Source organism: Falco biarmicus, chromosome 6 (assembly GCF_023638135.1).
Source record: "Falco biarmicus isolate bFalBia1 chromosome 6, bFalBia1.pri, whole genome shotgun sequence".
Lineage (NCBI taxonomy): Eukaryota > Metazoa > Chordata > Aves > Falconiformes > Falconidae > Falco > Falco biarmicus.
Window position 1 is genome coordinate 61,143,389 of NC_079293.1, and position 14,708 is coordinate 61,158,096.

The following is a 14,708-nucleotide window of genomic DNA, read 5'->3' on the forward strand; positions in this document are numbered from 1 at the left end:
GTGAAAAAGGATAACTAAAGATAGAGTAGAATCTGGGGAATGGGGAATAGGGAATAGGGAATAGAAGGTTTGAAAGGAGCTGCATATACCTGATAATGAGTGACCATTTTCACAGTTGTGCAGTTTTTGACCTGCCATGTTCCTGGTGTTGTATCATGTGTAGATTTACTGGGAGGTTTCCCACCCCACCCACCCCCCCCCATCCCCCATTTTGTCCTTGGGCATCTTTTGATTTCAATTTTTACTTAATGCTTAGAGCGACTCAAAATCTTATAAAGAAATTTGATTGCCTTAGTTTAAGGCGAGAATTTGTCTCCACTTCCTGGGGCCAGGAATTAAAAGACATTTGAAATAATATTTTTTTTCCAAACTGCTTTCCATCTCCAAAATTCTTGTCTGTTTTAGTACTTGATGGGGAGAAGGAGCTGTATGGGTCCATTCCATAATTTTGTGACCTTTGCATTTGCCCTAATCTTCAATTTGATCTGGTGGGTTTAGTCTTCCTACCCTAATCTCTTTCGTTAAGTTAATGAAGTCCTAAAACAAGTCACTATCAAACATGGGAAGCTTAACAGAATCTGCCTCACAGATCTAGGCTAACCTGCTGAACACTAGTGGGACTTCTTAGCAGTTGGTGTAAAGTGAGTTACATGGTAGAGGTACGTGGTGGAGCTAACCTGCTGGTTTGCCTTCTGTCCATGGCACAAGCCAGTGCACTGGGTCCCTTTCTTTCGCTCAAGTGCACTCGGGCATTTTAAGGAAAAGACTGACTGAAGTAATTGATTCTTCAGGTCTGACAGTGACTGCTGTGAAGGACTTGGGGGAGTGGAACTTGGAAGCTGGAGCACTGGTGCTTGCAGATGGAGGCCTTTGTTGCATTGACGAGTTCAATAGTATCAAAGAACATGACAGAACCAGTATCCATGAAGCGATGGAGCAACAAACTATTAGTGTTGCAAAGGCAGGGTAAGTAGCATGTTAACATATGTGATAAAAATATTTAAGCTGTTTCCCTTGTACTTAGAAGTTGGAAGGTTTGTCGTGCTGATTAAATATATCTGTTTTCTTGGATGTACTTAATAGTTTTTTTCTCAGATGTATTCTTAAACTAGATGAGTCAACATTTCAAAGGGCAGTGCACTGGACCAGAGGTTGCAAAGCGATGAGAATAAATACATACCTTTTTCACTGTTGGATTTTCAGTCTAACACTGTACCAGGGCACTTTCCTACAAAACCTTGGTGTTCTTTTTCATGTCCTTTGCGGTGAGTGGTCATAATAATCATACGTGAAATAGGGAATTTTGTGAATTTTTTATTGGAACTCAGAAAGCAGGACTTCCTTTTCTAAAATCCAGTAATACTGCATAGTAACAAAATACCAAGAGATTTCCAGGCTGCTGAATTTTGTATGTTGGGCATGGCTAAATATAACTCCTGCTTACTTTAAGCTCCTTGCTTTCTTTTTCAAAGTAGAGTGTGTTCAGATCTGCTATTTCCACCCCCTACCACTTTGATCTTTGAGCTCGTATCTCGTTCTGTCACTCATATGCAGCTCTTGTCCAGGCCTAAATAATTTCTTGACTGGTATTGCTGAAATCTCAAAAAGCATCTCCCTTTCCATATTCCTTCTTGTTGCAGACAACTCAGTTCCTGCTCCAATCACATCTTGGCTCCTCTTGACTGATCATGTCCGTTCTTTTGTTCTTTATTGTGAGCATCTCCACTGAAGCTCTCTGCCCTTCTTGGCAGACAGTGGACAGGTAGTGTCGCCCTCGCCTGGATGATCACTAGCCTTTGCCAGTAATGCAGCTGGGGACAAATATTTGGAATCAACATGGTCCTGTCTAGGTAGTAAGACAGCAGTGTATTTTAGCTGGGTTCCTTGTTGCAGTTGGTTGGATTTTGTAGACCCCAAAACACAGTTTGCTAACTTGCACATACAGCCTCAGTTGGTCACTTTTAAGGACTACATACAGTGAGGATTTTTTAAGTAGTAACTTAGCACAGATAAGTTAAGCACTTTATTAATTTAAGATCTTATTTTGGTGCAAGGGAGGTAGGTTGGTTTTTTTTCCCATTGGTATAAGCTAATAGAAAATCTGTGGGCCTTCCTCGCAGTTACAGAACTTTGGACACGAGGCAGCAGTTACTCAGGAGCTGACTAGAAATAGCTCAGTGACAAACCAAAGTTAGAATACTTGTTCTGCTGCCTTAACTAAAAAGATTACATTTGGACTACTAGAATAAAAATAATCTCTCCCCACATCTACAAACACATGCCAGGATAGCATGGTTAAGAGAGGAAAATGGCTATTTCCCTGGAGAAACAGTTGATATGGCTGCTGTCATTGGTTGGTTGGGTTCATATTAATAACATGTTTACTTACAGGAATAAACCATAGGTTTGTATTACATTTTATTTTGCTTTCTTAAAATGTGAATTAAGCTAAAATATTACTTCCAGCATAAAAAAAGTGTTTCTATACTGTATACATCAGAAAAATAATATTTGTTTCTGAAAAATTATGTTGGTGTTCGCCACTTAAGGACCTAGCTGTAACATCAAGGTCACTCATAGCAATATTGCTTAGTTACTTCTGGTATGCTGATCACTGTCTTTCTGTGTATTTGCTGTTCTCTGACTGAGAAATGCTGTATATATAATCGATACTAATATAATAATTGTGCATATGTTATTTAGCTCTTATGATCTTTCAAGGTAAGATGTGCTCTTTATAACATAAAGATGTCATAATTTTTAACACTTTGGAATGATTTCCCCCACCCAGTTTAATTCAACCATAACGTTCACCATACTTTTCTCTAGTTTGGTGTGCAAGCTTAATACAAGGACAACTATCCTGGCAGCAACAAACCCAAAAGGCCATTATGACCCAAAGGAGTCTGTCTCTGTCAACATAGCTCTTGGCAGTCCCCTATTGAGCAGATTTGACATGGTCTTAGTATTGTTAGATACAAAGAATGAGGAATGGGACCGCATCATTTCATCCTTCATCTTGCAGAATAAAGGTAAGAGTAGTCTTTTTGTATTATGAGGTGTTTTGTTTGTTTGCTAGGGTTTAATTTCCTCACCTTTCAGTTTAGTTTGAGTCTTGAGTCGCTCATATTAATTAGTGTTGACATTTTTCCTATGGTAGTTTCCTGCGGTATGGTTATTTTTCAAGCAGGAGTAAGATAGAGGACGCTAATTAATTAACAGGGGTGAGCTGAGAACACTGTACTTTTATTCTATGATCATTTACAAGAGATTTTGGCCCAGACCACTCAGTAAATGGATAGTTTCTATATTGCACCTTTGCATTGCTTGATATGCAGTTCCTACACACCATGCAGCTGTACATGCTGTTAACGGGAAACTTAATTCAGTCAGACCAAACCTGAGCTGCATGTGCTGCAGGGCTCAAAGAATTGACGGTAGTGTTCCCTATGTGGAGCTATGCTCTGGAATTAGGGGAGGCAGTGTGATTTGATTTTAGCCAGCCCCTTCTCCATCCACTTCAGGAACATGACTTTGATCCTCATTAGGGAAGAAGTGGTTAGAGGAAGCTTCTTCAGCAAGCTTCCTTCCCTTCCCAAAATGTTTCCCTGCAAAGGATGTTCAGAATATGGCAGATAGCTTTTGGCTCCTACAAAGTAGGTAAACTGCCAGAGAGAGTACCTATATTCAAGTAGCATTTTACATTTTAATGAATACTAGAGCACATAGCACTGACTGTACCATCTGGTGGGCAGTGAGTCTGACAGCAGTTCTGTTCCAATTACTGGAGGCTTTACTGTGGATTTTGATAGGGGAGGCACTGGATGATGTGTAAAATTCCACACTGAAATTTGACCAAGTCCTTGAGGACTAGTATACAGACAACCCAGTATGCCGCAAAAATAAAGTAGTGTGTCTTTTATAGTCTATTTAAGAGGAATCCTTAAGAAAAACTTGATGTCTGTTGTTATAGAATTACTGACTAGACAGTTGTAACACAGGTTGCCCAAGCAAATCAGAAAAGCTGTGGAGCATGGAAAAGATGAAAACCTACTTCTGCCTTATAAAAAGCATACAGCCAAAATTGTCTGATGAGAGCAACCTGATCCTTGTACGCTACTATCAAATGCAGCGTCAGAGTGACTGCAGAAACGCTGCCCGAACTACCATTCGCTTATTAGAGAGTTTGATACGCCTTGCAGAAGGTAAGGCTGTGGCAATTTTATTTTTAGTCTAACAATTAACCTTTATAAAATGAATAGATCAGGAGTATAATTATAGCCAGTAAGCAGAGTAGCAGCTTCTCCATAGAGGTAGGGATAGGTGATTCTTGTATTGTTTCATCTTTTTAATCTAAGAGACTTGGGGTTCGAGATTTTGAATGTGGGAAAGGATCTTACACTTAGAGTATCAAAATCAGTTTTAATTTTGCCATTCTCACACCCATAATAAAAAAAACAACACTGGAAGAAGTCACACTTGAGAGAGAAATCTCAGAAGTTATGTATCTTCATGAAAAGCAGTCTCAGGATTCACTTTACTTCATTTGGGTCAAGTATTTGCTTCTATCCTAAAATTAATATAACATCAAAAACATCTTTTTTTCCTTCAGTATCAATAATCAAGTCTGTATTTTGCAATATGACTTCAGCATTTCCAACTCTTGAGTGCATTCATTCTTCATTTGTTCTTCATTTATAAGAACAAAAACAGATAAAGCAATAGGTTTCTGTCTTAACAGGATTTTGTTTTATAAAATATATCAAATATTTTCAGGATTAATTTAGAAGAATGGACTGTATTTTTGTATAACAATCGTAAATGGTCTATATGCTTTTATATGCCTGTCAGCAATGTAGTGCTTCCTGCATGAGATGTTTATATTTTGTTCTCCATTTTGGGGGGAAAATTATTTAAGTGAAAGACGTTCCTAACTTTCAGGGATTCACATGTTATTTTCACATTCAGAGTTTCTTCCATTCTTATGTGTTCACATGACTGGGGCTTTTAGTAGGATTTGGTTCTTTCTAAGTACTGTATAGATTATATTAATTAACCTGCCTTTCTCTGGCTGAATAAGAACTGTGGGTGTTTCCATGGCCAGTTAGGAGGAGAGCTTCATGTAGTAAATTATTTGTATTATATCCATTTCCAAAATTAGTTTTGTTTTGCTGTCTTAAAAAAGAGAAGAAGAAAAAATAAAGCTATTGTAGAGAAAAGCGTTCTAAATAATACTGAATTTGTGACACAGACCAATTAGAGGAAATCAAATCTCTTCTGACCTATGATGAAAGTTAGGCTTAATTTTTTACTTTATGGTCATGACATGTACCTATATAGATAGGGATGTGTCTTATCACACTCTTTGTTGTGATATCCAGCACTTTACAATTTTTAGCTTGAGCATTTTGCTCATTGGAACTGTCACTGTAACTATAATCTGAAAGTCATATTACATTCTTTACTAGTAAAACCAAGTCTTCCAATTCCTGTTGAAATTGACACTAAAATCAAAAGGATTATATTCATTTTTAAGTTAGGCCCATACATGACTGTTTGAAGAACTGAAGAAATTTGAAGAAATGTCCTGTCCCTTCTAGTACAAAAAGGTGCTTTTTGACTTTGGTAATGCTTGCTTTCAATACTCATTTATTTTTGATAGCTCATGCCCGGCTGATGTTTAGGGATACTGTGACTTTGGAAGATGCTGTAACTGTGGTATCAGTGATGGAATCTTCTATGCAGGTAAGGTTTCTTGCAGACATTGCCATTGCTGCAATACCCGATTTAAGGGATTCAGTTTATCATGTAGATACACGTCAGCTCCTTTCATCTCTTTGGAGAAGGTTTCATGGACTCATGGAAAGTAGGTCATCAGAGACCTTGATAAATCATTTTTTGTCCTTCTTGATTTATTAAAATCCTTAAACAGAGATTATGTTGGAAGAAGGGTTCGCCGGAGTCAAGAAGACGCTCAATATGAGTTATGCATCTTGCTCAACTTCATTAGTTTCTAACACTACTGATATAGAACCAATACACATGCATATTCGTAAAGCAGAAATATAATTGGTTAGTAGTCTCTAAACACACGCGGTTCTCACACCCCTAATTATCATGACTAAAATAAGCATTCTATCCATGTAGCTAATTGTGTTGCTGTGCTTCAGCCTTGTAGTTTGTTACTCCCTACTTTCCCATACCGGTCCCTATCTTTCTTGGCCCTGCACCTGCTTTCCCAGCAGCTGTATCTTGTTACAGCCACGGCCTGTTGGCACAACAGAATTACTTGGTCTCAGGATTCAAGAATAGCTCAAGGCTACCTTTCTTGTTAACTTCAGCACAGCAACTTCAGTACAATTCTGATTACAGGCCTATTCTAATACCAGGCCTGGATTGTGCAGATCTTCAGAGATTCTAAGGCCATGGTTCTGCAGCCATTCTTCTACAAGATTATACTGAAAAGTCAGGATCAGTGGTAAGGCCTGGTACTGGGTTTTTATAGACATTGCAGTCTAAGTGAAGTTTTGGCATACTGTTGACTTTTGGTAGTCTACATTTTAAAGACCTCCTGAGGCAGATACTGTCTCCATATTGCTGTGTTTAGTAGTCTCTGATGGGTGTTTCTTCCATGATACTACTTGTCACTCATTAACTAGGCATGAAAGAACCAAAGCATTTTTTTGAAGCAGGTTTCAAACAGTTGCCAAGACCTACACTTTTATTTTGCCATTAGATCTGTTTAAAATACGTTGGTGGTGATACTAAAACTCAGAGCTTTTAGAAGACTTAATTTTACTTTGATAAACCTTAACATTCCAAAGCTTTGGCTGCACTGAAAATTGTGTATTCACATTAGCACACGTATTTGTGTAATGTTTCTATATAAAAAGGCGTTGAAAAATGTGGAAGGCTAGATTTTGGGTTAACATTATTAGGGTGTTGAATGTAAAGAACAAACAACACATTTAGAATTAATAAAAGGAATGTGAATCTGATAGAAGCTTTTTTTAAATGGAAATGTGGAAAATAATATGGATGCTATTACATCAGACAGAACACTTTGAAGGGAAATAAATCTTCATGCTTTGGAGTATAGCAAAAATTATCATAAGCAGATTATATGAAGTTTTATGCACCGGGGGTTTTAGCACATCTGAACTATTTGGTTTTGACTCAGTCAGAGATGGTGTACTGTACTGCACAGATGACTGGTCTTAGCCAAAATGGCATTTCCTATGTTTCTGTATAGGCTGATGTGACTTTATTCAATTTAAAACAATTTTATGTAGTACCTGATAGCTCAGTGGACCTGAAAGACCTTTGCAGGAGTAGATATGGTCCTTTTTCAGAGATATAGCTCTTCCATATAGATGCACAAAGTTACATATGGCAGGTGGGAACTTGCGATGTCCCTTGTTCTTTCAGTGAGGGTTGATAGACTAATTGCAGTTTATGCCATGGATAATCTACTGCAGAGTCTTGCAAATGGAATTTGTCTCAAAAATACTACAGGGCCTGACCTTATTAAGTAGCAAAAGATTATGTCGCTGTCTGCTGCAATTCATCTTGCACTGTTTTGAAAAGCTCAGCTTTTCAATGACAGTGCTGCACCTAAGTTAAATTAAGAAACTGTACTAATATATCCAGTTGAAACAGCAGAATATATCACAGAAATGTTCATTAACTGTAATTAAACCTGTAATTAACTATATGGGAACTTGATGGGACAGTGATTTCAAAGCAGTATGGTTTTGGATATAAGAGATCTGAAATTGTCAGCTTTTTTCCATAATGACAAGAAGTGGAATATATGTATATAATAGTAATGAAAGTGTATTATCATCTGTATATCTCTCTACTTCGTCGTCAGCATGAATAAATGTAAAAGAATTGTTTTAACTATGGTCACTTTTTCATATATAAACAGACCTGCCTTCAAGGGCAGCAGTTTGCATAATGAGTATCTATTTAATAAGTCAGTGAGAAATTTGCCTGAATTTTGACTGCAGAAGACTTACCTGGGAGTAGTTGGTATGCTCATCATATTTGCTCCACTCTTCACTTACAAGCAAGTAGGCAAATGTGTTCATTTTTGCTAGGGATCTGCTATTTAAGGCCAAATTTTACTTTCCTCCTGGAAAGTATAAATTAATCACTGGAACAGTTTCTTTTTGAAGCAAGTGATTTATTTGTTTTATTAAAAAAAACTCAGAAGTTACATGCAAAAGTTTATTTTCAGAAAATGATCCCTTCTAAAAAAAAATAAATATATATATATAATGTTTTTCCTGCCTGTCAGTCTTTAGAATGAGGCTGTAAATGGGGAAGTACCAGTGCCATTCTTGAAGGACTAGCTGCCACCTTTCAGCTCAGCAAACACTGTCTTCGACACTGTCTTTGAAGTCTTTGCAGCTTGTACAAAAAGTCATATTCTTGCCAGTATATGATCAAACCTCACAGTTCTGAGGTCAGTGTTCAAATATTTTTTTTGAGCCCTCTCCTCATTGTGTGAAGGAGTACTATCCTATTTTCATCACCAGCCTAGGTTGTTGAGATTCTTAGTTTGTCCTCTAACTCACCATTATTTTTCTCTTTCCTACTTTGTCTTTGTGATCATATTCTAACCCCCCCAACCCGCCCTTGATCTTTTCTTTGCCTCATTTCCTCTTTGTTAGCATTGTCTCCCTCCTTCTCTTGGTCACGTTTCCAGCCTTGTTTTGTTTCCTTTCCAATCTCTGTCCTTTTACTCCCTTTTCACATTTTGTCTTCCCATCCTTAGGCACTTTTACACCCTTCCTTTGCACTAACTTTCCCTGGAGTACTTTTTGCTCTCTCTATTCTAGATCCCCTGCTCTCAGTTCCACATACAGCTGCCTTCCTCTACTCAAAAAGAGATCTCAGAGTCTCAGAGTGCCAGATATCTCAGAGACGGCACAGGAGTGAAACTTCACAGATATCTTAAATTCAGTCCCAATCCCACTTATAATTCACACACACACGCACAAAAGAACATTTAAAAGAAGCTCATTGTGATGGCCAAGTAATGCCTTGGAAAGTCATTGAGGGCAAGATATAATTGTACCCCCTGGGTGTGTATCTCAAGATACATAATGGTGTATTCCTTTTTTTTTTTCTCCATTGGATCCATAGGTCACAGGTTGGCAGTACTCAAGCCAAAAGCAACTATCCTTTGTCAGTGTTTTGCTCAATGTTTTGTTTATTACCTGCTGTTCTAAAGATAGAATTCTCAATTTCTTCATGTGTTTTTTTGTGGAACTCATCTCCAGAGTATTTGAGTATTTCAGAAATAACCAATTCACTTATCTTCACACACTCCTTGAGAAGTGGTGGGATGGTGCTACTCCTGTTCTGTGATCTGGAGCTGAATTATGCATGATCCATAAGAAAATGTCCACTGGAGCATATCCCATGAGAGATGGGTAGGGCTCCAGTTTCAGAGTTGGAGCACTTTTGAGTGAACACATTTCCTGTTGACTGCGGTTTCCTTCTGTGCACACACCACGTCAGGATTCCAGTTGCAGATTTGCCTTTCAAAACCTTTGCTTAACTGGCTCATTCTGAATCAAAAGAACTGGAACTTAGTGTCAGAGACACTAAGCTGCTTTTAACTGTCCTAACCAAGAGACTGGGATTTCCTTCGTACTGTCCCTGCCTCATTAACTACGAACCTTCCAGTCCTTGAAACAAATATGGCAGAGAGGTTCTGCAACAGCCTCTGCCATGACTACAGACCAATGCTACTAGGTGGAACAGATCTATGATATTTCTGAAGTGATAAAAAAAATCCAAGTGGTAGCTTCAATAGGATGCATTAATGGTTGCACGGGCAGCCTTAGTTTTAGCACTGTGTAGTTTTAGAGGGCTTTAATTAGCCACCAGAATGATGTTTTTTCAATGTAAAATTACATATTTTTAATACTAAATGTTAAAATTTCAAAATGGAAAACCCAGAAATTGCCACAAATGAAAACATGTGGTTCACATGATGTCATATTTGGCAATTTCTGGTCCTAGAGACTCCGCTGACTTTTGTTGTTGCTCTCATGGCACTTGCTCTGCATCTTGTTCATTAGTTGTATTGAGCTTTATAGATCAGACAGGAGCTGTAAATGCTGGCTAATCTGTGGCAAAATAGAGGGTTTGTGGTAGATTGTTGTTGTTTCTTCCAAAGAGCAACAAACTACAGAGCTATTCTAGATTATTTGTTGTGGAACAAATCCGTTCGTGCAGATGCTCTCTTCCAAATAAAAACTACTTCATTTTCACAAGGGACAGCAAAATTGCCCCAGATTAAAATCACTTGCTCTCTGGGATTATTCCTGAATAGTTAGTTACTCTTAAAGTGCTATTCAGAAATATTTTTGCCTGTCAATTTACCCTGTATTCACAAGCCTTAATACCCGGGTCTTTCAATTTAAATAATTAGGCAAAGCTAATGAAAACTTTTAGCAGTTAGAACTTCAGTTACAGAAGTTGCTCATATGGGCGGAATTTTTACAAGGTATTTGGAAAATTTCTTTAATCCTGATTTCCATTTTTGGTAATGGTGTTCTCAAGCCTTAAGTGGACTTTCCATTTTTTGTATAAATAAAAATAAACCCATATGAGTAAACTGCAAACTTAATCATAATTGCTTTATCTGTACAAGCAAGTTTGCCTTTGTGAGCAGATCTAATGGGATTATTTGTGTGAATACAGTTACTCAGTAAATATGTGCTGCCTTAAGCTTTAAAATATCTATGGCAGAATTGTGTATAAAATGGTCTCTGCTGTTTAAATTTGGTGCTGAATAATAAAGATCGCTTCATTATTATTTTTTTTTAAAATCTCTTTGGTGACATAGGGGGGTGCGCTCCTCGGAGGCATCAATGCCTTACACACCTCATTTCCAGAAAATCCAATGGCACAGTACCGAACACAGTGTGAACTCATATTGGAGCTACTGGGACTGCAAGATCTTCTGCAGAAAGAGCTACAAAGACTTGACAGGTTATCATACACAAAGTAACAAAATAATTCAATAGTGGAAAAGGATTGTTTCACAATAATATCTGGAGGGAGTCTAAAAATAGTATCTGACATTGGGAAGGGACTTGTTCTTTAGAGGACATGGATGAGCAGGGAGATTGTTTTGAAGTAGCCCTCTTTAAAAACAACCTATTCTGTCTGTGTTAGACAGCTTCTCCCATGCATTCCCCTAAACTATATTTCAATAAAACAAGCATGTGTCTTTTAGCCCTTCTTGATAAGTGAGATAATTTCTGCTACTTTCCATCAAAATTTTAAGAATAAGCATATTAGTAAATAATTGTAATAATGATTCTAAAACACATGTAAATACAGTGTTTTCTCTCTCATATAGCAGAGGAACTGTTTGTAATGCATAGGAATCATTTTACCTACACTAATGCAGTCACTTTAGGGATAGAATGTGGCTGCTCTTCAGTCATGGTTAGAAGCACTATTTAGCAAAACATGGAATGCTATCATCTCCCTTGGAAATTATATGTTTAGGTACAACAGAGTACCAGCTATACTGAGATTGGAAGGTTCCCTCATTCTAGCACCTCTGTTGTTTTGGAGGGCCCCGAGAATATTAATAGCTGCAGACTGATAAGTTTTATATGTTTCTGAGATGCTTTCACTCTGTCATGTGGAGGTTTTGATATGTTAAGTGCATGGTGATTGTAAGAGAAAACCACCAGCAACCACTATGCCAAGTAATACCTAGATCTTCCATACTGATAACTCGTTTGAGGCTTTGCATTGGTCAAAATAAAATCTAATGAGGTTCCTGTTCTAGATATACTTGCAAAATATGTAATCCCTAAGGGACTCTAGCATTAGTGCAAAGCTATTTGTTTGGTGGGGTTTTTTTCTGATTGGTTTCCCAAGGAAATGAAATTTATGTGGTTGTTTTCTCTGTCCATCTGCCTGTCTTCTCTTGGGAACACTGAATTCTGCCACACTGTAGAAGGTGCTGAAAGATCACAGACTGCAACACCAGCTTTCAGAGCTGTATGTGAAACTTAGTAACAACCTTTTTGTAGCTTTTCACCGTTCATACATATTAAGGATGACTAATGCAATAACAAAAGAAAATGAAAAATAAGTTACTATTGCTTTTTTTTTTTCATTCATAGATTACAAAAGGAAAATTCATGCCAGCTGCAGCCTGAAGAGAGGAGTTTTAGTACTACTACAAGATGCTTGAACAAGGAAGTATTGGGACAGTCAAAGCAAATGTCTCAGTCAGAACCTCCCAGTCAACAAGACAGTAACTCCAGGCCACAGCCTGCTTTGCCTGAAGGCAACTGTGAAGGTGATACACATCTAGAACCCTTGTGCAACCCAGCACATGGTAATAACCAAAATACAAACCACTTGATTAAACATAGTAAGAGAGGTGATAATGGAAGCCTGGCATGGTTTGATAGCCTGGGAGAGAGCAACACTGATGCTGAAGAAACTTTTCAGAAAGAGCCTCCAGTGCCCAAGATATCTCCAAATAACTTGGCTTCGAAAACCCTTTGTAAAACATTCTGTTCTGAAGAAAGCAGTGCCTGCATACCAAGGAGGGGAAATGGAATGGAAGAGTCATTAGCAGCTGTCAATCTACATGCTCCTTTGGAACAAGACAAAATTTCCAAGAGAAGCAGGAAAAGGACTGAAGAACACAACTCTTTTCCCTCAGAAGCAAATATTCAAGACCCAGCATCACCAAGTGCTAGTGTGCCGGATTCAGTTACGCAACGGGTTTCTAAAAACTGGCAGAGACTGCACACAGAGAAATCACATGGGTTCTTTACAAGTACACAGGACCCCGAGGTAAATGCTGTTCCTTCAGTATTACCCAGGCCTGGCCTGTCAGATCTTTCAAGTGATGCAGATTCTGTGCTAGTGGAGGAAAAGAACAGTGTATCTGTAGCAGCAAAACCTGCAACAATTTCCATGAGGAAACAAAGTAAAGGTCGAACAGTGAAGGAAAAAAAGGTAGTAAGTTCCCATGAGCCAGAAATCCTTGACAGCGAAAGTCCTCCAGCAGCTAAACTAGCTAAATTTTCTTTCAGACCAAGGACAAAACTTGATCATTCTTCAGAGAAGAAAAATGAAGAATTTTCTCTTTTTCAGAGTGAAACTATTTTTAAGCCTGGAGAGCACCTCCTGGTAGAGCAGCTACCAGAAGAATGCTGCCCCCCTGAGAAATGCAAGATGACATTGACTCGCTTAGGAAAAAATAGTTTGGAAAAACAATCAATTGATAATAAAGGGAGAGAAAAGCAACGGAGTCAGGCCTTAGGGAAAGACATCAGAGGAAGTGTAACAGTGCTCTCTGATGTCACTTTTCATGCTGTGCCATCTCCACCCACTGAAAAGAAAAGGGAGGGAGAGGAGAAGCTTGGTGACCCAGGCATAGGGAAGGTGCACTCCAGTACATTAGTCAAACTGTCAACATTCTCCTTTGCATCACATCCTAAGTCAAAATTAGAAACCTCACCTACCATTAACATTGACACTAACAAGGAAAGCCACAGCCCATTGCTGAAGGTGCACGTGAGCAATCCTAGCGGAAGGAAGAGTTTTGCGCTGGGAAATGCTAGTAAAGCCAGTGTGGTCACACAAAAATCTCTCTTCTCCATAGCAGAGCTAGATGATGCTACATTAGATTTTGACTGGAATGAAGAGGTTAGGAAAAATCCAAGCACCTAACATGTATCCTACCCATTACTTCACATGCAGCTCTTCTGAGTCTCCATCCTTCTGTAGGTCATATCTGTAGTTTACAAAGCATTTAAAAACAATCATCTTGGACCTCTGTTGATACCCATAAGCATACTTCCTTTAAGTCCCATATACCTTTAGGTAAGCTAAGGACTGCATAGACTTCAGGCCTGAATGTGGTTTTCGGTTTTCTAAACTCTTCCCAAGACTACTTATATCAGTTGATTCGGATTGACCTGATATAACCTGAAAACTTGTGTGGTTATGTTCATATATCCAGTGTATAGTGAATCTTGCAGATGAGCAGGCTTAATTGACTGTTATCCTTTATTTCATGTAACAGTTAGAACTATGTGATTCAGATTGTCCTTCCAAATGACTATGCCACTTTAGACAAATGGTGATGCTAAAGCCATATCATTCTATTTTGTTCATCTATGTATGCTGTTTGTCTCAGCATAGTTAGCAATATTGTGATTTATCATCATGCTATGGTAGGTATTTCTGTATTATCGGTATCATGACAATTTTGCTGCATCTTTGGTTACTGTGCTTCTTGTCACAGTGCTGATGTTGAAGGCATGGATCAAGAGCTTTTTGTTTCTGTTTCTTTAATTTCAGTTTTAAATACACTGCTTAAAGTATCTGTGTCTGTCTTCTCAGTAATTTTATCAAAACCCAGCTCTGTAATAAATATACAGTTCTCCACTGCAGAGACAACAAATTTCAGGTGATTGAATGGGAGTCCTCAGTAACCAGGGTCACTTTAATGTAGGCGTGAAGCTACACTTCAAACCTAACATCATGGTGAAGAGCTACCCTAGTGTAGCTTGATTCTGACTCAAATAATGTTTACTTGACTATTTTAATTGTGATTAGAGTTTTACTGCATCTGATATGCAGTTCGTCTTCTGTAGCATGCTGCATCTGATGTCATTCATTTATCTAATGGGAAATTAATC

At 38.2% G+C, this 14,708-nt stretch overlaps 1 protein-coding gene across 2 annotated transcripts in view; it reads left to right on the plus strand.

The window, feature by feature from the left end:
• Window positions 1-14,390, plus strand: part of MCM9 (minichromosome maintenance 9 homologous recombination repair factor) — a 51,255-nt gene extending 36,865 nt beyond the window's left edge. For both annotated transcript variants that reach the window (XM_056343651.1, XM_056343650.1), the window contains 6 exons: window positions 792-966; window positions 2,830-3,032; window positions 4,002-4,205; window positions 5,663-5,745; window positions 10,868-11,013; window positions 12,168-14,390. In XM_056343651.1, coding sequence (XP_056199626.1) covers window positions 792-966; window positions 2,830-3,032; window positions 4,002-4,205; window positions 5,663-5,745; window positions 10,868-11,013; window positions 12,168-13,734 — 2,378 coding nt within the window. In that variant the 3' untranslated portion in view covers window positions 13,735-14,390. The remainder of the gene's footprint in view (window positions 1-791; window positions 967-2,829; window positions 3,033-4,001; window positions 4,206-5,662; window positions 5,746-10,867; window positions 11,014-12,167) is intronic.
• Window positions 14,391-14,708: the final 318 nt, after the last annotated feature.